The sequence below is a fragment of the Denticeps clupeoides genome, chromosome 3 (genome assembly GCF_900700375.1).
Source record: "Denticeps clupeoides chromosome 3, fDenClu1.1, whole genome shotgun sequence".
In the NCBI taxonomy this organism is placed as follows: Eukaryota; Metazoa; Chordata; class Actinopteri; order Clupeiformes; family Denticipitidae; genus Denticeps; species Denticeps clupeoides.
Genome location: NC_041709.1, coordinates 11,341,425 through 11,368,294, shown reverse-complemented (window position 1 = coordinate 11,368,294; position 26,870 = coordinate 11,341,425). Strand labels below are relative to the sequence as shown.

At 41.7% G+C, this 26,870-nt stretch overlaps 1 protein-coding gene across 9 annotated transcripts in view; it reads left to right on the top strand.

The window, feature by feature from the left end:
• arhgef28a (Rho guanine nucleotide exchange factor (GEF) 28a) overlaps window positions 1-26,251 on the top strand; it is a 54,357-nt gene extending 28,106 nt beyond the window's left edge. For 3 of the 9 annotated variants that reach the window (XM_028974538.1, XM_028974533.1, XM_028974542.1), the window contains 27 exons: window positions 2,978-3,078; window positions 3,368-3,645; window positions 3,911-4,097; window positions 4,418-4,535; window positions 5,797-5,883; window positions 6,468-6,510; window positions 7,461-7,562; window positions 8,620-8,743; window positions 9,241-9,376; window positions 9,455-9,510; window positions 9,649-9,703; window positions 9,792-9,975; window positions 10,090-10,211; window positions 10,305-10,445; window positions 10,996-11,246; window positions 11,665-11,790; window positions 12,005-12,122; window positions 12,309-12,563; window positions 12,683-12,759; window positions 13,357-13,532; window positions 13,831-13,922; window positions 14,305-14,487; window positions 14,888-15,141; window positions 16,422-16,469; window positions 17,473-17,982; window positions 21,766-22,078; window positions 24,005-26,251. In XM_028974538.1, coding sequence (XP_028830371.1) covers window positions 2,978-3,078; window positions 3,368-3,645; window positions 3,911-4,097; window positions 4,418-4,535; window positions 5,797-5,883; window positions 6,468-6,510; window positions 7,461-7,562; window positions 8,620-8,743; window positions 9,241-9,376; window positions 9,455-9,510; window positions 9,649-9,703; window positions 9,792-9,975; window positions 10,090-10,211; window positions 10,305-10,445; window positions 10,996-11,246; window positions 11,665-11,790; window positions 12,005-12,122; window positions 12,309-12,563; window positions 12,683-12,759; window positions 13,357-13,532; window positions 13,831-13,922; window positions 14,305-14,487; window positions 14,888-15,141; window positions 16,422-16,469; window positions 17,473-17,982; window positions 21,766-22,078; window positions 24,005-24,153 — 4,286 coding nt within the window. In that variant the 3' untranslated portion in view covers window positions 24,154-26,251. The remainder of the gene's footprint in view (window positions 1-2,977; window positions 3,079-3,367; window positions 3,646-3,910; window positions 4,098-4,417; window positions 4,536-5,796; window positions 5,884-6,467; window positions 6,511-7,460; window positions 7,563-8,619; window positions 8,744-9,240; window positions 9,377-9,454; window positions 9,511-9,648; window positions 9,704-9,791; window positions 9,976-10,089; window positions 10,212-10,304; window positions 10,446-10,995; window positions 11,247-11,664; window positions 11,791-12,004; window positions 12,123-12,308; window positions 12,564-12,682; window positions 12,760-13,356; window positions 13,533-13,830; window positions 13,923-14,304; window positions 14,488-14,887; window positions 15,142-16,421; window positions 16,470-17,472; window positions 17,983-21,765; window positions 22,079-24,004) is intronic. The other 6 variants (XM_028974536.1, XM_028974535.1, XM_028974534.1 and 3 more) reach the window with 6 other exon arrangements.
• The last annotated feature ends 619 nt before the right edge of the window (window positions 26,252-26,870 follow it).

Here is a 26,870-nt window from a genome sequence, read left to right as displayed (position 1 = left end):
TTTCTTTCTTTCTTTCTTTCTTTCTTTCTTTCTTTCTTTCTTTCTTTCTTTCTGATAGCCTGCTTCTTTAGGTTATTAACATGTACATGCAAGGCAGCATGTTACTTATTATAGATGTGCTGTAATATTTAAACTCTTGGTCACTGAGTGTGGACACTTTTATGCTGTGGGGGGGGGGGGGGGGGGGGGGGTTACACTGACGTCAGAGGGAAAGTCTCTGCTTGTTGATGTCACTTTGTCATCAGTTATCTGGATGTGCAAGTAAAAGCTCCCCTTCTCACACACACACACACACACACACACACACACACACACACACACACACACCCACATACACAAACAGTATTAATGGACCACAGCACTGTGTGTATGTGTGTGTGAGTCACTGGGTATGTACATGAAAGGAAAGTTTTCCATTGTTGCACTTACTGTGCTTTTTGAATGATTGTCTTTGCAGACACACATCTTAATCTCTATCAAGTGTCTTCACAAAGGCAGGAAATCTTATGAATTCTTTGTGAAAGCGAGTTTCTCTTTTCTGAGAGAAAACACATAAACAGAAAAATACACAAAAGCTAAAAACCTAAGAGACCCCAATTATTTCCATTTGCTTCAGACTTGTAAGTTATACAATTATTACCACAGTTTTTGTGTGCATTTAAATGTGTGTATGTGCATGTATGTGGTTTTGCTATAATTTATATACATATATATAGAGGAAATTCCTCTCAGATGAACAGGATTTCCCATACATTAGCCAAAGAGAGACCAACCCTCCCACCAACTGTGTGTCAGACTGGCTGAGAGGAAGTGGGTTTGCACATCTGTTTATTCATGTATTTGTGTGTTGGACATGGGAAAGTGTTTCACCATATAAAGTCCACGTCGCTATGTGTCATGTAACTTTCATTTCAACACAAAACCAAAAACACTTCGCCACTCCTGTATATATCAGTCTCACAGAGAGAGCCATATTTGACAGACACTGGGTCTCTCATTCATCAGCTTGCCCATTAAAATGCTTGAAATAAATGTCGTGGCTGTTTCCGAGAAGTATTGGGTCCCAAGATGATCAAGTTATTGATGTCTGCTGACACACCTGTGGACATTACAATAAAAGACAATGGAGGGCAATGAAGGAGGAAGGCATTTACGTTTACATTTACAGCATTTACCAGACGCCCTTATCCAGAGTGACTTACAATCAGTAGTTACAGGGACAGTCCCCCCTGGAGCAACTTAGGGTTAAGTGTCTTGCTCAGGGACACAATGGTAGTAAGTGGGATTTGAACCTCGGTCTTCTGGATCATAGACGAGTGTGCTACCCACTAGGCTACTACCACCCTACATGTGTGATCTATTAATGGTAGGGGGATTAAATCATCCAGAGTGAGGAAGATGCATGTGAGCTGTGAATCCTCCACACGGGCTCCTCCCATTTTAAATGTTTGGGTGGAGTTGGATAGTTAAGAGTCTCCTCTTAATGATACAGATCTTTAAAAAGCATATTAGTCCCATGAAAATGTCCCAAAACATGTATTTCCAATTAATACTGACATTTACCATAAAATGTATGATTTGGTTCTACATTTTACGACTCTAATGAGGGAAAGTTAAACTGACCTGCAGTTGCTCTGTTCAGGTGGGCAAAAAGCTCAAAACAAGACTCATGTGTTCCACTGCAAGCAACATCCATTTTCAGGAAAACAGAGTAGGAAAACAGTAGTTAGGGTCTCCTCTGCTGTTTTTGCCATTATTTTTCTTCAGTTCCATCCAGACGCCTTGCCACTGGGGACACATGAAAGAGGCCTGAAAAGACTTGGCCTGCTGTGACAAGGCCAACATGGCCAAACCGAGCATGTTTGCGTTTAGCAGGTAGCACGTGTTTCGGCCATCGTTCAAATGCTCATTTCGGATGGCTGTAAATCTCTCCAGGAATACTTAATGCTCAGAATAGCTTGTTTTGTTAGTCCCTGATGATTCCTTGCTGAATTCCACCTCGAGTCACGCCACGTCTGCTCATTAGATCATTGGTCTGGTAAACTGTGAACAATTAACATTTTCGAGGAAATTCAAATATAGTTTCACCCTGCCAGACCTAAAAACTGCCCCATATTTACTGGATTACCCCCTTGACCCTGTTCACTTCACAAATCAGCCCAGCAGCACCTATTTAGTAGTAACAATGTTTAATTAATGCAGTTAATATGTGGGACAAAGACGTGGCATGGGCGTCTGGGCTCATTAGATAAAGAGGTGAAGATTTAGTGTGATCCATACACTTGCATTAAAATGTAGTCACACAGCTGATCTCATTTTCCAACTGGACATGCAAATAAAGATGAGCATGTACAAATAGAAGAAATCAAAACCATACAGACTTGGTTTGTATGTTGAAAATTTTTTTTTTTTTTTACTACATTCTTACCTGTACTGTCATCTAGTGACAAACCACCAAATGTTATCAGGGACAGATTTTGGGGGTAATAATGAATTAAAATGAGTCGTCATCTTCTACTGCCCACCTTACTTTTGTAACTTTTTAGAAAAAGAGAGTGATTAGGAATATGAAGGTGATTAATAATTTAAACAGCCTAACATTAATGTAGCTGATGTAGTTGGATATGTGACTCCTTTATTAACTTCATGAAAGATAAGGGAGAGATGTTTCTAAATGAATGACAATTGACCTGAACAGACCATTAATTCATTTGTTAATTTCCTAACCAATTAACATTCCTGGAATCAGCACCAGAGACAGCTCCCCTTCATTAACCAGAAACTGCACGTTTATAATGCACTAAGTACACAGGATGTTTGTACTTTAATAGATGAAAGTGACTTGAGAGTGTTGAGAATGATGCAGTTTTGATTATATTGTGTTAAATATTGTGTAGAATAAATGATTATACTGTGTTTTTGAGTAGAAATGGTGTCAACTGGTGTTGAAGGGTTCTGTGTGTTGTCTGTTCCTCAGAGAAGAACTGCTTCACACAAGCCTCATCCAGGGCCACACTGACCCACTCTACTGCATCAGCTGCAGCCCGCCTGACTGCCCTGCTCAATGGGAAGAGCCAGGTGCCAATGGGTTACTTTTCCACACATACACACATGCACACACACACACACACACACACACACACACACGCACACACACACTGCTGTGGTAGAATTTGACCTCAGCCTAAACATTGTTCACTCAGCAGTTCTCTGATTGTTGCTGAACTGTGAACCGAATCTGATGGACTCTAGTACACTTCATTACACAGTACACTCCATTAGGTAACGTGTATCTAATAAAATGGCCAGTAACCTAGTCTTTAATGAATGAGTCAGATCTTCAGTCCTCCTTGTTAACCTGTCACAGACTGATGGCCATGCCATGAAGTGCAGCATTGCTGGGGTGACAAGCGACAGCTCTGCGACAGATAGTGGAGCGTGGTCAAGTGCAGAGGAAGTGACCACACAGCCAGGGGCTACTGACACACCCCCACCCAACGAAGAGGGGAAACTGTTCTCCTCACCCGCTGTCTCTCCCCTCTCCCTGTCTCCTGCTGATATGGCACTTGCCAGACTTCTCCACTGCTCCCGGACCGAGTTGTCCAATCAGGGAGAGACTTCACCCTCAGGATCATGTGAACTGAGGTAGGAAGTCAATGATTGCTCAGCTTTGAATGTTTTATGACCTTTAGGGTTTAGGATGGTAGGAGCCTTCACATCTATGAACCAGAAGAAGTCACAGGTTTAATCCCCACTTACTACCATTGTATCACTTATCCCCAAGTGTCTCCAGGGGGACTGTCCCTGTAACTACTGATTGTAAGTCGCTCTGGATGTAAATCTCTGCTAAATGCAATAAATGTAATAAATGTCTTTGTCATATCAATTTGTGTGTCTCTGTGTGTTTCAGTCCAAGCCTGGTTGCCCTAGAAGTGGATAGTGAGGAAGAAGGAGATGCTGTTCTGATGAAGACACTGGTCCCACAGCACAACTCTGACCCCAGTGGGGATGAGAAGGACAGGTTTGACCCCACCCTTGACCTGCCCTGCACCCGGACACTCTCGTCCTCCTCTGCACCTTGCCCCACCTCATCTCAGGTACTCTGCCTGTCACATAAAACATGTATGTGGGATGGAGAACATACCAAAACACTAAAATACTCTGTGTGTCTGTGATACAGTTTACATAAGAGCAGTCGCCATGTATGTGACAGATGGGTTCTGTGAATAACTTTTTTATAATAAAATTCATTTTTTTGCAGCATGTGAATGTAAATGCCTATGTTTGAGGGAGATAGAAAGACAATTATGATATTTGTGTGTTTATTACTTATAATGTCAGTTGTTATCATTGAAGTAAACCATGCAAAATATAGAGAACTGGAGTGTTTTAATACTAAACTTAAACTTCTCTCCAGAATGCCTCAGATCAGGGGGTACGGCTACGCTCCTACTCCTATTCATCTCCCAAAATCAGCCTACTGCCCTCACGCTTCAGCCGAGACACACAGCCACCAGCCCCAGAGGTGGTGCAAGGTCAGCCCCTTCCGCCTCCGTCACCTCTTACCTTATGCACTAATCTAGCTCTTCATTTAGCTCATTCGGCTGCTGGCCCGTGTGTGGCTCGCTGCATCCATTTCTTTGCCTCTCAGAGGAGGAGGAGATAGTGCTATCAGCCTATCTGCAGCAGCCACTGTGCTTTCATTCTATACTGGGTCCACAGGGACCCTTTGGCCTGAACTCCAGGGCTCAGTGCTTATGGTTTCATATCTCCAGACTGCTAAGACTTTCAGTTTTAATAAACGGCCCCTCTGTGCCTCTTCACTGTTTTCACTCTTTTCTGCAGTGAATTAAATCGTTTTTGATTTTCCAGGGTCCTGTGGCCTTATTGTGGTTGTGGAAGGTTTATTATTCTTTTCCCGGGAGCAGACAGCCTGTTAGCCATGCCTGTGGTTCACATTTCCAAGTATTTCTTTTATTTTTTTGTCAGTGGTGCTCCTGCCATAAGGCACTTTAGTAGCACAGTCTTCTGCTCTGGTCAATTCTGTCTCCTGTGTTCAGCTCACCAATGGGAAATGTAAAGGTGCAATGTGTAAGAAAAGTTTAATTTGTAGTTATCTGTATTCTCTTGAATCTTTTATTATGTCTCTAGAAATAGAGTTAAAAATGACAGGTGATGATTGATAGTTCTCTCATCCCCTACTTCCTCATTCTGGAGGATTTAAACCCATGCCTGTCAACACACCTTTTGTACAAAGTAGCACAAACAGTGTTACAACATACCTGATTGTTTCACCTCCAAATCACATAAAAATGCTACAAAACACATATGGAACTGCTGAAAATTATTGTTGTCGTTTGTCACTTCTTGCCTAAATAAGAATTGTGTAGCTCAACAAACAAGCTTTTCTAAAACAATTAACACAGAACTGCCCAATCTGGCAACACTTTGCCCATGACTGTCAGCTCCTTCCTTCTCAGTTTACCTTCAGTTCCTGCTCTCATAATAAATCTTTTTCACAGTCATTTCAGGACCACTTCTGAAAACCAAAACAAACATGCAGATAGATTCTCAGCACTTTTAATAATAAATACTAATTGGCAAACTAGTGAATCTGACATTTGTGAACTTTTCTGAATTTTGATTATTCATTAAAGTGGTGATTCATCTGAGAGGAAGACAGGATGGAGGACAGGGGCAGCTTGCAACATTCATTCTTTTAAATGGTTTTGTAATACCACATGGGTGTCACATTGGACTCTAGTGAATGACGTGTATACTGTGTCTGTGCTGTAGATGCCGTCTTCCCCAGCAGCAGTGGGAGCAGGTCTCTCCTGCAGGCTCTGTCTCTGTCTAAATCTCTGTCTCTACTCAACCCTGTTAGTAAGTACTGGTCACCTGAGCTACCACCTAACATCAGCAACATGGGATGGTTCAGTGTATGTGTGTGTGTGAATCCATCCTTCCATTGCTTGTGCAGCGCCTGGCCTGCTTGCTGGTCTACCCCTGGTTCTCGGTTTTGTGTTGTTGCTGTCTCATGGTGCTGGGATGTGTTGGTTGTTATGTGATGGGCTGCAGTCTGTAACGCTTAGAAGGGCCTGCTAATATCTCAACCAGTTTTATAAATAATGCTAAATCCAGGTGAGTGCCACATGCATGTACTTATTGTTTGGCCAGAGCAAAGAGCATCTCTGATGTCCGTGTGCTGGTCATAATTTTATAAAAGTTGTGGTATCTTGGTGATCTGTGGGTTCCCCTCCAAACTGTATTTGGACCTTATTTCTTCTCTAAAACATTGCATGTTTAATGTTATTATTGTTTAAATAACTGTCCAGGAAGTTGTAAATGATTTCAAGAGGTCTGTGTGTATGGAGATGGAAGCCATTTGAACACTGACTGTGCAGAACTGGGTCGGTTCTGTGCCAAACATATCACTAAGTGTAAGTTCTCTTTGCTTCTGTCCACAGAACAGCGAGCATTCAGTCTCACAGAGCAACCACAAGAAAAAAGGTACCAAACGTTTTGCCTTTTGCTCGTTTTGCAATAAAGTTGCAATAGTTGCAATTGTGGTTCATTTTTACCTGTTGTGGTTTATCAGAAGAAATACCAACCAGATATATGTCTGGTGTGATAACTTCTTGTTTTCTCTTTTTTGCTAAATATAGTGACATTTTTCAAATAGGAAATACATCAGATATATTTTTTCTCTAGAACATCCCCCCACCGCTTCCTTTTTGCATATTTATATCTCTTCTGAAATCCTTGTGGTGCACTCGGAGTAACAGATGGAACATCTCTGCTTCTTCTTCCCATGCGAACTTGGTTTTAATTAATTTAAACTCCGCTTTCACATCGACTAGTGTTTCATTAAGAAGTCAAAAGGATTTTGTTTGACTGTAATTTCTCTGGAACCCTCGTAAAACTGTGTGGCGGATCTGGTTTGGACATAATATAATAAATAAATAAACTATTACCTTCACTCTGATCCAGGCTCTCTGTGTGCACTGTGTTCCTGGCCAAAAGACTTCAATTTAAAAAGATTTCTTTAAATATTATTTTGTTTTTAATTCCCCATAATTGTTTTAAACAGCCCAAGACACACAGTTGTAATTAGGTCCATTTTTTTTGCAGTGTGTGTGTATCAGTCAGTTGTTGGGTTTATCTTCTAGCATGCTACCTTATGGCAATTCAGCTGTCTGTCTGCTTTGCTTTCTGTCTGTTTCTGTGGCTTTTAGGACCGCCACCAAGTCTCTCTCTTTCTTCTCTCCAGTTCAATATGGGCAATTTGTTGTGTTCTGTAATTACAGCCACAGCACCACAGCACCATCCAGAGGAGATAATAGTTTGTGTGTATGTCAAGTTGTGTGTGCTATTGTAAGCATATGTAAATTGTGTTTATGCATAGGGAGAGTGTGTGTGTGTATGTGTGTATTTCAGCGGTATGTGCTGTATCCTTATAGGGAGCTAAAGTTCCGTAGGAGAGCTCAGTCCGCTGAAGACGAGTCCAGTGTCGAGCTGGCCGACTCCCTCCAACACCTCACACTCTCCGAGTTCCTCAAAGAGTATGTTACAGCGCCCCCTAGCCTTGGTATCATAATGCTGCACTTTAGGTCCCATTCCCTGATGGCCGGACAGCATGACAAACACACCCTAACGACTGTGCAACTCCTTCTAACTGTACTGAATATCTTAATATTCCAGCTCACCTTAAGTAATGCACCTTTTACCCCATACGTGTTTTCAGTATGAACATAGGGAGTCTTAAATCTGGAGCTGATGTCTGTCTGTGTGTGTGTGTGTGTGTGTGTGTGTGTTCGGGTCTTTGGCATAAAGTCTCAGTGAGCTGATAAGTGAAGTACTGAATCTGTGAGGGAGGACTCTAAAGGTGGAAGCTTTTTACTTTCTGAAAGCCTCTTCTGTATCAAGGTTGGAATGGAGAACAGCGTTCTCTCTGTGTGGAGGCTGTACGTTCTCCTGGGTGGTATGAGGTCCCATCCAAAGTCAAAGGACATGCAGGTTAATTAAATCAAGTGAGACTGTCTCAGACTGCTGGAATCAACTCTGGCTAGTTTTGAATGCAATGGAATGTTATGGAGTATTTTTGATGCTTTCTGGACACCTGGCCATTTCAGTCCTGTCTTGCGAAACACATTTATCAACATGCCTTGAGTCAGAAGAACCAATTAAAGAAGAGTTACAGAAAGACTTGATTTTGAATCAACAGCTTGAATGCACCATTAAACCCATCAGCTCATTAATTAACATTCCCAGAGTGCAGAGACTTATGCTAAAAACTCTCACACACATTCACTAGGCCTCTGATGACAAGACTTGTCAGAGACATCTCAGCCCTCACTCAAATCACCACTCACCCACAGCCTGAAGGAGTCTGGAGAGTGGTTGCTGGAGCGCTGGACATGGTGGCCACCAATGATGCATGTCTGGAAATGTGCTCCATTATATCTCCATGTATGCGTTTTGTACTATAACAACAGTCACTAATACTGTGCATGGTCTTTAACCAGTAACTAACCATCCACTGCCACTGACTTGGCCCAATAACGTGCGAGAAATGGCGATGTTCTTATTTGTGATTATGTCGCATTTATCTGCCTTCAGAATTGAAGAGGAGGAATGGGATAAGTACATCACTCCGCCCAAAACCGAATCTGAGAAATACAAAGTCAGTCGGACTTTTAGCTTCCTGAAAAGCAGGATGTCCAGCACCCGCAACAAAAATAAGGTGAGAGCATCTGGGTGGTTCTAGAACCTGGTGCATAGGTAGAGTAGCTAACGAAGTCAGGTCAGGATGCAATATGGACGTAAGCGTACGACTAACCAAAAGGAGATTTAATACGAAAACGCAAGGCACGTACAGCGCCAGGGGAAACCAACCAATGACCGGGTGAGGACATGACACCGCATTAGGCTTTTGGTTTCAACCACAGTACATGATGACTAACCAAACACACACATACACACACAGACATCAAAGTCCCATGCTGAATTGCCATGCAACCCTTTAATGATTAACCTGTTGCAAGCTGATCGGCTTTATCACTGAACTCAAATTCTCACAGTTTGTTTGTGTAGGACGGAATTTCTGCCTCAATTTTTTTTATGTAGATTGCAGGAAAAGGCTGGGATATTTAAATCGGGTTTGTGTCTAAACGTTGATGAGAAGTGCAACCTCTTTTCCCTGAGCTTATTTCATTCATGTCTCTGTCCTGGTTGTCGAAGGGAAAGGGGAAGGACAGGGAAGGGAAAGACAGGCAAGTGAATGGACACCACTTTTCCTCGGGGCCCTGCACTGGTCCTCTAGTGTGTCTGGTGTGTGACAAGCCAGTGACGGGGAAAGACCTTCTGTTCTGTTCCAGTGAGTACACAATTTACAAACGTAAAGCGTTTGTATGTCTTTTATTCATTTTATTCTCTCCTGAAATATCTTTGGCAGATTGCACTCTCACTGTCCATAAAGGTTGTAGAGACTCAGCTACTCCGTGTCTGAAGGTACAGGTTTTTACCTTAAAAAGACTTAATAGAAAATGATCCATCAATTTAGCTAAAATGTTGATTGTGTAATAAGTGTATGTGTGTGCTGAGTTTTTGCACCACACTTGTCTGAGTCAGAAAATGTTCTGTTGGCAGAAATCTCAGGACAAATACAGTCTCACCAAGTCCAGAACAGCTTCTCTTCCCCAGAGTGAGTTTTTGTCTGACCCAGGGGGCTCATGGGAGTTTCTGCTGTTGAAATATGACATAATAAAGTAATTAAAAATACTTTAATCTAGATTGCACATCTTTGACGGATCTTCATTTTGTGCCATTGCTGTCAGACTTTACCGTCCGGGAGAGCTCTACGGCCCCAATCATTCCCACTTCTCCGTCCCTCCCTGTGATGCCGTCCCGGGACAGGAGAGACGTCAGTTCACTCTCCAGCCCCATCTCCCGTAGTGTCCCTTCTGGCACGGAACGGTGGGAACGCACATCTTAAATTAAAATCTGTCTGGGTCCTGAACTCCTATTTCTGTTTCCCACGTTTGGTGACAGCGACACATAAATCACACTTTCATTAATCGCATTTCCCAGCAGGCTTAGTGAGAGTCCTGAGGGGGATGCTGGCTCCTCTTTTTGGAAGAACCACAACCTAGCTGAAGAGATTTTGCAGGCTGCTGAATCGTCCACCTCCACTGACTCGTCCATCATGGAAGGTCAGAGACTCGTTAGAGGAGTTTCCTCAGTAGTTCCTCTTACAGAAGCTTGAGCCACGTGAGTTGTGAAGCCTTGTTTGTCCTCTTCTACAGACACTGTGGACTCTCCACTCCAGAGCGAGCTACGGGTTGACTCTGCAGATCTGCAGGCTGAGTCCTGGAGCCTGGCTATGGACCGGCACTTCTGCAAGAGCAAGGACAAACATGTCATCAAGAGACAGGATGTCATATATGGTCAGTCTCAGCTGTTAAAAGGACAATGAAAAAACTATGCTCTGATGCTCAAAAATCTTCATCACAATAAGACACTCAAAATACACACCTCCATGATGTAGACTGAAGCACAGCTAATATTAAAAACAATGGAGAAGGCCTATAATAATCTCAATAAAGGAATTCCATTTTTTTTTGGTTTGGCTGATTTGTTTTATTTATTCCCTCAGTACCAAATCTGCAATATTAATGCACTGTGTGTGTGTTTGAGTTTATCTTTATCTTATTTGACTTCATATATTAGTTACTCTGTGTACTATGTATTCTGGATGTGTACATATATTCTGTATTCTAGTCTACTTATTGCACAATAGTTCTGTTGTTTTACTATTATACTTTTATAATCTGATGTTACTTATTTTACAGTACATCTGCCTGCTTCAGATGTTATCTGACAGCACTTGCACAATAAAAACATAATTTATCTTGAATCAGATTACTTATGCTTTGGTGGATTTTAATTTGATGAATGGTGCATATGTTCATCTGCATATTTTTTCTCATCTGGTAGAACTCATGCAGACAGAACTGCACCACATGCAGACGCTGACCGTCATGGCGGAGATCTTCAGGCGGGGCATGCGGGAGGAGGTGCAGCTAGATGCTGAGGCAATCGATCGAATTTTCCCTTGTTTGGATGAACTTCTCCCCCTCCACCGAGACTTCCTGTCTGCCATGAGAGAGCGGCGCCATGGCTCTGTCTGCCAAGACGGTGACAGGAACTACATCATCCAGCACATCGGGGACATCCTGCTGCAGCAGGTGGGCTCAGGAAAATTGAACAATTTATGCAATCACCTTCCTTAAACCTATAGATGAAAACTACATAGATACAAAAATGTGGCCATGTGGTTTTTGATTTCATTTAAAGTGTCCAAAGATGACAAGAAAGATGTTGTAGAAATGGTTGATGAATATGAAAATGATTTAACTCACATTATATGAAAAAACAATGAGAAACGTTGGATCACTATCCTAGACAGTGCATCCACCACCTACATGAGAGGATATTTTATCAAAGGAGAAATGAAACAGGCTTTCATTTAATTTGTGACACATCTGTATATAACATTTATAGTAGACCAAAAGGAACATTCTTTTGGGTTATCAGGTTGCATGTCTGGCTAATGAGACATGATACCTGTAGAGGATTGTTTCATGTTTGGCTTTGTGCATGTAGTTTGCAAGTGACAACGCTGAGAAGATGAAGCAGGTGTATGGCCAATTTTGTAGCCGCCACAATGAAGCAGTCAGCTTCTTCAAAGAGCTTCAGCAACAGAACAAGAAGTTCCAGCAATTCATCAGGGTAAGACCTAACATGCACCTTAAATCTGTTCTACTCACTAAATTATATTTATAGAGGGCAATTTCATTAGAAATATTTCAAATATTGAAAAATTTCAGTAGAGTTTACTGAATACTTGATTAAAATACTTGATTAAAGTGTTATATTAACAATCCATCCATAATTTGAATCATGTGGAACTACTATTTGACTCCTACATGTTTTACTCCTGTAGCAACAAAGTAGCAACTCATTAGTGCGGAGGAGAGAAATCCCAGAATGCATTTTACTGGTGACGCAACGCATCACCAAGTACCCTGTATTGCTGGAGAGAATCCTGCAGCACACGCCAGGTAGGCAAAATGTATTGTGGCTATGACAACATAATCAAAATGTTCTTAAAGTGAAAAAAAGGCTGCTTATTACACCTCAACCCAAACCCTGACAATTTACAGTCATTCACCTATCAGAGATACTCAAAGACATGCCACCAGGCACTACATGCCATAAGTAATTGCATGTATCTCTCCTCTCTCCAGATGATACAGAAGAGCACTTTTCCATCTCTCGGGCTCTGCTGTCCATCAGGGAGGTGATAGTCGCGGTGGACCAGTGGGTGAGTCGGTACGAACAGGAGCAGAAGCTGCAGGAGGTGCTGAACCGCATGGAGAACAAGAACACTGCCAAGCTGAAGAATGGACACACATTCCGCAAGCAGGACATCCAGAGCGGTGGCCGGATGCTCATGCATCAGGGCCTCGTCCTGTGGAAAACAGCCACAGGGAGGCTGAAAGGTCAGATCATAAGACCACCATTGAGGGAATGTGAATTTTTTAGTGGCTAAGGAATCACAAAAAGTCAGTGAAAAATGGGACTAAAAATGGGACTAACTCCGACTCAATTTTCTCTTCAGACGTACTAGCTCTCCTCCTCACGGACACACTGGTCTTCCTGCAGGAGAAAGATCAGAAATACCTCTTTGCTGCTGTGGTAGGTCCTCAAATCGGCTGATTGATGTGGACCTGTCACGCTGTCAAACTTAGCTGAGCTGCTCTAGTGAGTCAGTCCCACAAAATATTCAGAGAGAAATATTAAGAGGTAGTTATTTATCTTTATGTTTCAGATATTATCCAATACTCCAGTATTATCCAGTATTATTGTTCTTTTTGGGGAGCTGAGGGTTTAGCTGGAAAAATACAATGAAAACAACACAATTTGAGCTTTTTGCTATGGTCAAAATGGTGTGCTTTGGTCAGAAGTTTTAAAATCTACACGTAAGGCTAAAACTGGTCATCTAATAATGTATTTCTCTCCCAGCTTGATTAATTGGCTGCTTTGTGTCTATGAAATTGAATGAAAATGAAACATTTAATGAATAGAAATGAACTGCAATAAAAATACCACGGTATCTTATCATGTACCTAGTAATATGACACAAAGTCCACTGTTTGTGCATATAACAGTTACAGGGTTATTGCTTCAGAGGTGGCAGTATCTTTTATGGTTGTTTGGCTTTCTTTTATGCTTTTATATTCTAGGACTTCCTCTATCACTGCGCTTTTGTAATTGCTGTGTGCTGTTTCTCAGGATCAGAAACCGCCAGTGATCTCCCTACAGAAGCTCATTGTGCGCGAGGTGGCCAATGAGGAGCGAGGGATGTTCCTCATAAGTGCATCAGTGGGGCCAGAGATGTACGAAGTACACACGGCCTCCAAAGAGGAGCGCAATACCTGGATGAGACTTATCAGAGAGGCTGTAGAGAGGTGTGTAGTGTGTATATGTGTGAGAGAGATAGAAATCCACATGACCATACTAATAATGATCGACATTGCATTGGTGCTTGCATTGGTTAATGCTAAACTGATCAAAAGTGGTCCTAGCAAAGGTGAACCAGCCACAGGGTGATGGGTGCATGTGAGGACTAGTCATGAGAAGAATTGTTGAAAACCGTAATGCTGGCCATAATTCAGACCCCTGCCAACTGCCCAAAAAACACAGGTACCACCTATGTAAAAAAAATATATAATTTCTTTTCTTTTTTTTGTTTTGTTTCTCTCAAAGCTGCCCGGAGGAAGACGAAGGGCACACAAGCGAATCAGAGGAAGAGAGAAGAAACTCAGAAGCCAGAGTCCAGAAAATCCATCATCTGCAAGGTAGCATACTGAACAATGCTCACTCCAGCTCACTGTAGCAGAGTATGAAATACTGTGCAGAGGTGCCACGGAATTATCGACCACCCCAGTGGCTTTATCTGAGTTGGCTTTGCTGCAAAGCTCTGTGAAAAATGTGATATTATTTCCACTTTTGTTCTCATTTAGCCATATTTTTTCCCCAAGCATCAGCAGTATTTCAGCCTGCTGCCAGTGGCGTTTGTCCTTGTCAAAATTCACACACTCTGCATTACATTGTAAAAACAGCAGATATACTAGACAGATGTTTATATCCATAGAACTGAAGTCTGTATTTTGTTTTGTATCTTAATTACATAAAAAGATAATGTAGATTTTATAATGTGTGTGTGTTTGTGTGTTTCAGAGTTGCTGATGAATCAGGACCAGCAGATCTGCTCCAATCTAGAGGAGAAACTACAGATCTATGCTGAGCTTTCCAGTCTTCCATGTGGTGGTGGAAGGGGCCTGGAGCCCCGTCTGCTGGTCAGGCCCCACCTAGAGGAGGTCCCACTGGCAGCAGACCTGCTGTCTGCCGCACTCAGAGAAGGTGCTGTTTTTGTGGTCCATGCACCCTTTTTGCCATTCTGTGACATGTATCTCATTTCTATCTGATGTGTCTCCTGATGGATTTTGGCATTTAAATTCCTCAGTAGAACTGTTCCTTGCTCAGTGCTCCTCATCTGGGTGCATCCAACACAGTCTTATTCTTTTCACCATTGAATGATTACCATTAAATTGTCATCTTTAAAATGTATAATTTGCTTCTGCAATATGCATTTATTTTTAAATAGATGTTTCTCATGTAAAAAAAAAGTGTTAGTAGTAATAATAAGATTAGAATAGAAAAAGTCCAAGGTCTGTACCAGCAGGCTTTCTTCATGAGCTAAAGATTCTAAACTAAGTCTGACTAGCCAGTAAACTTGGAATTTTTCTTCTTACTCCTTTAGTGGAGAACCTGAAAGCAATGCTGGCCTCCTGCAGCAACCCAGCCCGCCTGAAGCAGGGATCCTCACTGGAGCTCACCCCGCCCGGTAGTCCTGGTGTAGGTGCAGGGTCTGAAGTGGAGCTCTGCATTTCAGAGAATGAACCTCCACCTACCCAAATACCTGAGAGAATAACAGAGTCTTCAGGGGAGGATGACTTCAACCTGCAGGATCTCAGTCCACTCCCGGCAACTGACACCTCCAATGTGAATCTGACGGTAAGAACACTCGCCCTGCTGGTCTGAGCTAGATATTACGTATTAATTGTGACATAAAGGTGCAACTGTATTCATTTTCATCTTGATAAAACTAACATCACCCTTAAATATTCAGCAAAAATGAATGTTGGGAGGGTGTGACGGGACTGGAAATTCTAAACAACAATAATAAAACGTGTATTAAAAGATGTTCCCATATCTACATCTTTTTATTTACTAAAACTGGAAACAATTAATTTACTATAAAGGGTCTATATTTAAATTTCTGTTTAGTCAGATGAAAAAACAAGCTGTCGGCACCAGTCAAGACAATAATACTGTGCCAATACAGAATATCTGTAGATATAAGGACTATGGGTCTGTGAGTGTGACCAAATTACCAGATCAATACCAGTACTAACCACATTATATTATGGTCTATGGTGATGATGCTCGGCAGTGGTGCAGTGGTGGCCATATAACCAGCAGTCATGAGGTAGTTTACATCCATTAGCCTTGAGGTGCAGGTGCAGGTGCTATTTCATAAATAATTCATAACCTTGTATTGAAATCACAATTATTAGTTCAATGTGTGGAATAATTCATGTGGGTGGAATATGAAAGAGTCCGTTTAGACAGGGCTGCCTTTCATTAAAAATGTATACAAGTCATTCTACCCCAATCTCCTGCTCTCCCCTTTCTGCCTCTGCTGGGCAGCTTTTTGCCCTGTGCTGTATTTTACCTTGATGAGATGTCATATTGAATTTAAGGCATTTTGCACTGTTTATGTGTTGATAGCCTCAGACCACTAGATGGCACTGCAGCTAACCAATTTACTATTCATGAATACACAGCTCATAGAACGCAATGGTATGATAGCACTTGATAGAACTTGAAGCTCTGGGAGGTGAGGTAATGATATATTAGAAAATACACTATGTATTGTTTGTTGTCTAATTGGATCTTTATGGGTTAACATCACTTAACATCAGTAGTGTGTGTGTATGTGTGTGCGTGTGCAGTTTTCATGTAAAAAAAAAAACAAAAACTAAAGACATTTAATATATTTGCTTTGCCATGTTAAGCCATTGTACTGGAGCATATTACTGAACAATGAGTAACCACAACCCTGTTCAGCTACTGTGGAAGAAAATGTTGTGCAGATTAGTCTTGTATCACCACCACAGATCTTTTTCCTTCTCTGTCCATTCTAGAACATTTAACAAGAGGTCACTCCTTCTGCATAACATACGTTTTTTGAACACACCCTGACACTCTGTTCTTTCTCCATTCCACCCCAGGTGTCTGAGAGTGTCCAGAGTTTGACCCAGCTGCTGTACAGTCTACAGGTGAGATCATTGCAGCAGGTCGACTTCTTCCACTGCCACGGGCCCTGAGGGCCAAGGATTGTTATATCCTGCTGCACTGCCAGAGGGATTTCATTTCACAGCCCTGCTCCATTTGCTCAAGCCCAGATGGCATTTCTGTGCTGTTCATAGTGCCCCACCACAGCAACTGTAAACAGTGGCCTGTTTGCTTCTAGGTGTGACATAACCAAGCAGGTAATAGCCTGTTTAGACAGTAATCTGCCCACTGAAACACAATGCATATCCGTTTAAGGATTGACCCAACCATCATAAAGTCATTTAATAAATTTTGCTTTTACTGGAGTATATTACCTTCCATAAAGCACTGGTTTTCTGCTTGAATACAATCAGTTCAGTACAATATTTGTCTTTCTAAATTCCACAGTTATTAACAACATATGTAGTTTTCACAGACAGCATTCTAATATGATTGATATTTATGATTGACTGTCATCTCTTCCCTATCCTCTCTAGTCTAGTGAATGTATATTATCAGTGTGGGACTTATTCACTAGTCTTAGGGTAAAGGTTTTACATAAATAAATAACAATAGTGAACAAGTCCCACACTTATCTGATAATAATAAAAAGCACTTTTAACATTTACAATATTGGAGAAATCAGTAATACTGCATCAAGTTTTTCTAACTTCTAAATCTTATGATCCCATGGTTTAAAATTACAATTTAATCTTTATAAAATATCAATTGTACCGAGATTGTAGAGCATTTAACACTCCAACATCCAAACTGTTGTTAGCATTCAAATGTCACAATCGATGTGATACACAGCATATCACAGGAAATGGTGCACAAATGAACCGTATCAAATGAAATGTGTCCTAGCTAATTTGTCAGCTAAGGTATATTGTATTGTTCGGAAGACACGTCCTTCATAGACATTTGATACGGTTGTAAGTGTAGGCTTTATACGTTTGCTGTGTATCTGTTATTTAATTTGTTGTAATATTTCTCACTCTATTTTAGGCAGCAGTAATGATACAGGACAGTTGCTATGAGGTCCAGAAGCTCCTCCTATCTGACTCACGCTCCACCCCCTCTAGCCACCGTGTTCGCCAACTGCCTGGTGGTCCCCGTGGCAATGCTCTACAGGAACAGGAGCGTCAGCGAGAGGCAGAGCGCCGCCGCGAGGAGCTGGCGGACGTGGCACGCCTTCAGGTCCACCTGGTGCATGAGCGTCTGCGCTGGGAGCGGGAGTGCCACGCCCGGCAGCTCCAACAAGAGGAGCTTGAAAGCAGGCTGGCACTGCGAGAACGAGACTGCCACCTGGAGGCGCAGAGGCTGCAGCACGAGCGCGAGGAGCTGGACGAGCAGCTGCAGGAGTACCAGCAGAGCTTGGAGAGGCTGAGGGAGGGCCAGCGGACCGTGGAGCGGGACCGGGAGCGGCTGGAAACCCAGCAGAGGCAGCTGGACAACTGGAGGCACAGCCGGCAGAGAAGTCTGCCTGCCATGGTCATCCCACTGGACGGCCACCAGGTGGGAATTTCAAATGTTGGGAGGATTCCAGAGTTACCAAAACCCTTTTCTTTAGTTACAGTACGGCCCACTATACAGTGCAGTCCAAAAGTTTGGACACACCTTCTCATTCAATGTTTTCTTTATTTTCATGACCATTTACATTGGTAGATTCTCAATGAAAGCATCAAAACTATGAATGAACACATGTGGAGTTATGTACTTAACAACAAAAAAAGGTGAAATAACTAAAAACATGTTTTATATTCTAGTTTCTTCAAAATAGAAACTTTGCACACTCTTGGCATTCTCTCGATGAGCTTCAAGAGGTCGTCACCTGAAATGGTTTTCCAACAGTCTTGAAGGAGTTACCAGAGGTGTTTAGCACTTGTTGACCCCTTTGCCTTCACTCTGCGGTCCATCTCACCCCAAACTATCTCGATTGGGATCAGGTCCAGTGACTGTTTGTTAAGTACAAAACTCCACATGTGTTCATTCATAGTTTTGATGCCTTCAGTGAAAATCTACCAATGTCATGGAAATAAAATAAAAAAACACATTGAATGAGAAGGTGTGTCCAAACTTTTGGCCTGTACTGTATGTCCATTTTCAGTATTTTGCACTAATCCATCACTCACAAGGTGTAATCCTCACTCTTGATTCCATTAACATTCCTTTTCATGTTACTGTATGAATTTACACCTTCCATTAGTGTCTACACATATATTAAAACAAGGAGAATAAATCCAATACATCATTTTCATTTACACCTTGTAACAGTGTTCTGGTTGTTTCCATTGTTAATAGGATCTCATTTGGATTTTATACCTGAGTTCCACCTGGGATCACATACTAAGATTTACAGCTTGAATAAACATGCACATATCCAATATAATCTTCAGATCGCATTTTAAAAGAAAAGGTGCAAATAGGGTCTACTTTAGTATTCTGGAAAGCATTTTGTTACCCAATCAGCCTGGTGTAATTGCTTCATTTGCACATTAGGGACGGAAACCAGGGACCACTGTGTTTCCGAAGCAAAAGAAAATGCATATTGTCTGCATATTGTGTGAGGTTTGTAGGCTTTGTGTTCAAGGCTCATTATGAGCTGCGGACCTGTCATAAACCCCATAAGAGCATTCCTCATATCCCATATAGTGGAAAAGTCTTATGAAGTCCTTCGCTTTCACTTTGACATTCCTTTCATCTTCTTGTTCTTTTTTGAGAAGAAAAAAAGTCTTCTAAAATAGCTTGTGACATTTCAATCTTGGCACCTATATCAAAAGCAAATAATAAATTGTACATTGACAAATACATACAGTATAAAAAAAAATACGCTTTTTTTCAGGACCCTTGAACCCAAATGCCCTTCATTCGTTATCCAAATGGCTCAAGCAGTTGGGTCCTAATGTATTTTTTTTGTTGCTGTATTACTACTGTGCTTAAGCATTTCTAAACCTTTCTCCAACACAGATTCAATCTGCACAGATCTGTGCCTCCCACTGAGGAAGAGTCGTGCTTACATGAACATGAATATTAAAATGCACTCAAAGAACTCTCCTATTCCCCTTTGAAGTGCCGAGAAACGGCTCATAGACAGAGCTGAGCGGTTCAAAGATAAACGGGGTGCACAAGGCCCTTGGTGGTGTGATACACGCCCACACACAAACAAAACGGATTCATGAGTCCACGTGTGAGCACACAGGCCAGCACACACGCACACAGAGACTGATTCATTACCTGGTATAATGAGAGCAATTTCTGCCTCATCAGTCGTTGTGTCTGCCCCACTCTTCTCCCTAATAAACAAGTTAATGATTGATGATAATTAAAGTTGTTGAAATAAAAGCCAAGACAAAATAATTAAAACCAGTGGCGAAAAACGCCAGCCTAATCAGTCCTTCCCAGCACACTTTAATTATTCATGTGGACACTGGCTTTGGAGGGCAGAGTGATGTTCTGGCCTGGGATAGAGCAATGGCCTGGGGGAGAGGGAAGCAAACAGTGGCACTGACCGCTTGGCCCCCCCCGGTGCCCCGTGTAATGAAAGTGAAAGTGAAGTGATTGTCATTGTGAAACACTGCAGCACAGCACACGGTGCACACTACGAAATGTGTCCTCTGCTTTTAACCATCACCCTTGGTGAGCAGTGGGCAGCCATGACAGGCGACCGGGGAGCAGTGTGTAGGGATGGCGCTTTGCTCAGTGGCACCTTCTGATTGCCAGTCCATTTCCTTGTGACCCGCTAGGCCACTACTGCCCCTGCCTCAGGGGCTTTTTTTGTGACAAATCTGACGTATTAGCCGAACCTCCAAACTGACCTATAACCACAACCCTGTCATACAGCAACGGCAGATAAAATGTTCATTGTTGTGCTGCAACAAGAAATGCTCTCTGCGGTGCACATTTCTAATGAAAAGACAAGGCTGGAGAACAACATCAACGTATTTAACTGACCGTGGAGGAGAACTAGACGCGAGACCAGGGAGTTTCAGCACCACTTACAGGTGTGGAGGGGGGTTAAAACGTGTTCTAGGGGCCTTAGACAGAAATAAAGGAAAAAACGACACTTTTTTGGTGACCCTTGAGTTGACCTCTCCTCTTTTTCTTAACCCCTGTTAGCGGTAATAGCATCAGCGGTGATCCTGCTGAGTGAAGTAAATTTTTCACTGCTGTGTTTAAACAAACTGAGTGAATCTGAGGCACGAGCAGAAGAGGGAAGAGACACGGGAGAGGCGCTAATCGGCAAATGGAATTTTTCCCAGCCTTTGCAGCACGATCACTGGGTCTGATGAGCGTGTGTGTTTTTGAGTTTCGTATTGAAAAGCCATTTGCAATTTAACTAAATCAGCTCTAGTCAGAAACTGAACTGATCTGTTACATATTTCATCAGATTTTGAATTAATGGAAAGTAAAATGTGAAACTTTCCACCACTCAGCGCACTGCAAAAAATGCCAGATCAGGTTCAAGTAAACACATTTCATACATTATCATCTTTCCCTACAAGCATATTTGTCTGTCAGTGAATTTGATTTGTAACTGTGTCACATGATACGGGGCTACACAATAAAAATGATTTTATTGCAAATCAGACAGCTCAGTTCAGCAAACACTGAATGATACACATTGTGTGTGACAGGACATAACCTTACTTGAGAGAGATGGACAAGGCTGTAGTGTGCTTACTGCCAGCGGTTCATTAAAAAACATGAATGCTTTATGAAACCTCCATTGTCATAACTTACTTTGCATCATGTTCAGTGGTGTTCACCACTCAGTTTTTCTTCTTTTAAACGTATTCACAGTCACCTGATTGGTGAGGATGAGGATTACAGTTTAAATGGCAGCCCTGGGGTAGGTGTGGGGCTTGTAACATCAAAGGCATCCTTCTGATTAAATAACAAAAGAACACAATCTGAAGAGTCATCAGGGTCCTCTGATGTAAGTTTGTATGTATAATAATTCAGTTTTTTGTTTTATCTATTTGCATAAATCCTGACGAGTGAATAAGCTCCACATTGATCGTCATACATGGGTTGCAAAATGGATTCTGCAGTTTGCACTGTTTCAATTTGTAATCAGTTTGAATTGTTCCATTACCTGTGCACCGCAGTGCAGTTTAACAAAATGGTCTATATATTAATTACATCAATTTTTTTAATAAATGGAATTCTTTTGTGTGTTTTTTTTTGCAGGATGGGGGCCATGGCAAGCCATGTCTATATACATATACATATATATTTTTAAATGTAATAATTTTTTTGCATTTGTGTTATGTGTTTAATATATTTTCTTCCTTGCAGGATGGGGGCCATGGTTTAACGGATGACAGCTCTGTATTTGTCAATGAGGCAGCACTCCATACGCCATCCCTTAACAATCGGCATCTTCATAATCTTCACCAGCACCATCTTCCTCATCTACATAACATGCACCCACGTTCGTCCTCGGTTGGCCGAAGCACCTCTCCAAATGCACACAACAGCATCAACGCGCTGCTGGTGCGCTCCAACCACAGGCATCCCTCCAACCCGGAATCCCATCTGCAACCCCACTCTGGGCTCACCACGTACACTCCACCCACAGCAGGACAAGGGGCTGAGTGGACCAACAATGGTGAGACACACATTCATTCCTGCAGTATCACAAACTTTTATATTTTAAACTCCAAATATGCACAGGGCTGAAACCCTTCCTTACTGAACAAACTTGATTTAGACTGGGGCTGTTGATAAAAAAAAAATATTGAAAATTATATGACATTTTGCAAGGAATTAATCAATTTTTAAGATTAAAGCTTGCTACAATGTACAAATGTGGATTGAGAAGATTAACATGGCCTGGGGTTTGTGTGTGTCGAGCACACCCACAGCGATGCTTGCTAGGTGTACTGGCGACCCCAAATTGTCCATAGGTGTAAGTGTGTAGATGGTGTGTGAGTCCTGTGGTGGCCTGGTGTCCCGCCCTGCGGCCAGTGTCCTGATCTGGATTCAGTGGTTAAGGATATTAAGTGAGTCAGAGGGATAGTGAGTGAGTAATAGTGAGATTACAGCGCTGTTTTCTGCATACACATGATTTGAACTTTGCAAATATGGGCTGCCCCATATTCTGCGATTTAGCATGCCTGTCATTGTGATGCAATACTGACAGAAACAGCATACAACAATGTGTATCACATCAGTAGAAGACAGAAGTGCAATGGAGTTGTCAAACCAAGAATCCCTCATACTCTGTATAAATGTTAATCATCCAGATGGAAAAGGGATGCTCGGAAACCAGCTAGTGTTTTGTAGTCCATGAATCCAGTTTGTAAATCTCAGTGATTTTGGTGGCTTCTGAAAGTATTTTCTATGTCATGATTGAATATAGTTATTGTTATTTTCTCTCGCCTGTTTAATCAGTACACGCTGACCTCCCCAAACCCACAGAACACTGCTAAATGGCAACACAGCCGCCGCACGCTTCCAGAATCAATTGCTTCTCCATCTATTGAGCCCCCTGGTCGACAACAGTGCGTGAATCACAGCTCACAGGCAACGGGAGACTGATTGGGACATCGATCAGAAAAATCTTTACAAAACTCATTACAGCCAGATCTGTCATCACACACAAGATAAGGAGGAAGGGGTGGGGATGGGAGTGCACGGACGCACACATTAATCTCATCTCCATACTTCAGCTGTCAGCAACAGCTCTTTGTCATATACCGAACACAGAAACACACACACACAGTATCATTTCTTTAAAAGATAACACCACTTGTTGATCGTAGTGAAAGATGTCGCCGCTGCTGTACACAGCCAGCATCACGCTGTGTATGGTGGTTTGATACCATTTTCTGTTTAACCGACAGCCATGTCAGTCTCATTGGTTGGCTGGTTAACCTTCACTTAGCTTCTGACCCAGTCAAATTATGCTGGGTGACGAGGTATCAGGGATGTTTTACAGTCATCCCTGTCATTCATCTGTCCACAGCATCCACCCAAAAATGCATTTTACTGTGACAATGACCACAGCCGTGACAGAAACCACTTAACAGTGGCTAGATATTAACTATTAATTGTTTATTGATTATTTTCAGACAATCTCAAGAACATATTTTCGTCAAGAAATCCTTATTATGCCATGCTTAAGGGTTAGATCCAGTTCAGAACTCTGGTTGGCTGAGCCATGTCCTCCATAAATGCACACTTTGCTTTAATTCCACTGATGTTTTTTTTTTTAAGAACAGCTTTTATTCTGCTATTCTTTCCCCATCACGTGTTATTAGGTAACCAAAACCTGTAATTGGACTTAATCACTTTATGGAAGAATTGTTTTATTGTGATGAAATATAAATATTTATGGATTATTTATTAATTTAATCATGCTGCTCTTTAGACTATAGCATTTTGGCTATTTTGATAGATTTTGTGTCATAACCATAAAACAACCACAACCCAGTGTCTCGTGGCACATTGTTTGGTTGATATCCATTTGCAGTTGATTTTAGATTTGAAAATATTGTCCAGAGTTAGGAATCTCTGTGTTTCTCTTTTACAGTTTTGGGCAGCAATATTTACATGAGGGAACCCTGGCCTTCAGGGACAACACACCCTGTCACCGGCGATGGCCCGTTACAACCACACTCCTACACCATGGAGACAGAGGCCGGAGAAGATGGCGGCGAGGAGAACATTGTGTATCTCTGATTTCATAGGCAGAAAAAAAAAAGTAAGAAATGAAAACAACTTTGGACCAAAGGTCCAGAATGACTCTTTGTTGAGATGGACTCTAATCAGAGATGAACATCACGGCATAACAGAATCTAAGGGAGGAGGGGATCGTTAGAAATGATTATGATTGTGAAAAACAAAAAATTACATTTTCTATGTACCTGTGGCAGAGCACTGTAATTAGAAGTGCTGAATTATTGTGTATTCAGAATGTGGATAGAGAGATATGGGGTGAGAGCAGTTATCCTTTCTTCAGCTGGGTAATAAAATACAAAAATGCAAATGTGAGGAAAGGAGAAATATTCTAATGATCCCCTGGATGTTTGCATCTGTCTGCACCATGCCCTCCTTTACTGTTTTTTTCTTTTGTACTTTAATAGTCTTTTAAATATGCATGTATTTTGTGTGTGTCTGTGTGTGTGTGTGTGTGTGTGTGTGTGTGTGTGTGTGTGTGTGCATGTGTAAGAGAGATAGAAAGCGAGCCTTGGCTCGCCATTGGACGTTGTGCTTCGGTGCTTACAGCCTTAAGTGACAGAATCAGGTTGCTCCATTTCAGCCTCCTAGTCCCTCTCTCTCTCCCCCTTATTTCTGCCTTTGCTCTCTCGTCTGTCTGCTCTCTGGCCAACTCAGCCTCTGGCTGTTTCTATTACAGTAGCCAGAGATCCAGAGGGTGTCTGACTCGGGGAAATCATTGGATAAAATGAAATAAAAATCCTCCACAGGGCCACGGTGCCTTAACACAGGCTTAAACACATCAGTCCCCTATCAGCCTAATGCCCACCATGTTGAAGGGCGTCTGAGCCAAATATCACTCCCTCAAAATGTCAGTAATATTCACCATCCCATGATATTTTGTAGAGCACTGCCCATCTCATTATGCAGTGTAGGAGGTGCCTTTTTCACATGCCCAGGATATTGTAAATGAATGTATGTGATAATTAGGTAATTTTTTCAGTGGAATTGTGGAATTGTGCTGTGATTCTGCATAATTGGCCTGTGATATGAGCTGGAGACATGTCATTTTTCAGACCATTTTTGATGCCATCCTGGCAGAACCAGCTAGTGACAACAACAACAACAAAAAGACAAATTAAAAGCGCAGCCAAGTGATTTTAGGCAGCGTAAGTGAGGTGAAGTGTATGTAGGGTCTGTTTTTCTGCAGATGGAAAGAGACGTTTCGTTTCTGTTCTTGTCCCTCGCTGAAGGCTTGTTTCTGCCTCTCTGCTGTCTGTTCAACTAAACTTTTTAAGGATTAGGGTGCATTCTCCAAAATGTTTATAATTTTATTCAAAAAGGTAAACCTTCATAAAGTACATATTTATTACATGCTAATTATTTTTTTTTACTTTAATGATTATGGCTGATCTTTTTAGCTATTTCAACTTAGAAATGCAGTATCTCAAATTATTACAATATTTCCTACGATCAATAAAAACAATTCCATCTCCTGAAAGGGTTGAAAGTTCACCTTTTTGAATTATATTACAAGAAATAGAACCTTTACTATTTTTTTAGATGCACTAGTATTCTGGGTGAAGAAAAGCCTGCCTTCAGTAACGCACTGTACATATTCCCATCTTATCTGTCTGTGTTTGTGTGTGCAGCCGTGGTGGGCCCTGCCACTGTTGACACCAGATGCGTCTAACCGAACATTTCAGCCCTGACAATATACGGCACCCATATGTCTGCCCATCTGGGTTTATTTGGCTTAATTTCTGGTTAAGTTGTCCTTGTTTGATTTCATTAGGGGACATATGTTTGACAGGTTCAGTGCATTTTGCACCCTTTGGATGATTGGTGTAACTCTGTCTCTGCCTTGTAATGAACACTATCTGTCGCATCATTTCCTTTTCAGATGTGTATAATTGTGTAATTTAAATAAAAAATCTATGTATAGGATGTGTTTGTCAGCTCATGGATAATATTGTTCTGAATATTTTTTTTTTATTTATTGCACATCCGGTTATGTGTGATGATGAACATTTTATTGTTGGGGTATTTTGTTTACTCATGTATTCAATTGTAACTGTGTGTTCATGTAATTTGTTGAAACATGACCGTATTATGCTTGAAACCTGTGGATGTTCTTGTTCTTTGTGACTCAGCGAGTTAATTACAACATACATAACCTTCCCACACTCAAATCTCTGTCCCTGTCCTTCTCTTGATATACCAATTTGTCTCCTGAATTCAAAAATCTGTAGCTGTATGGATCATATAACTCTGCTGACATAATACAGCATTTTGATTTTTGAAGGAATTCGATTTCACCTCTCGCTGTGGCCGTTATTACATTACTCATAACTGCATCTCGATGGGGAGCTGAGAAAAAGGTTATTTTTAAGTACTCCCTGTCTGTAACTGAGTCCGAGCTTTTGGCTGTCACCATGGTAACCCAGGTGTCAGGAGTGGTGCGGTGGTGTGCAAGTGGTGAACAGCTGTACAAAGAGGGTTTGTGGATGAGCTCTAGATGCACACACACCCACACACCCTGGAAGAACAATGGTCTTCAAGGCTGTGCATTCTGCACATGCATAAAATCAGGACCACAAATGAAATGTTGAGAAACGTCTTCAGACGCATTACATTTACGGCATTTATCAGACACCCTTATCCAGAGCGACTTACAATCAGTAGTTACAGGGACAGTCTCCCTGGAGCAATTTAGGGTTAAGTGTCTTGCTCAGGGACAC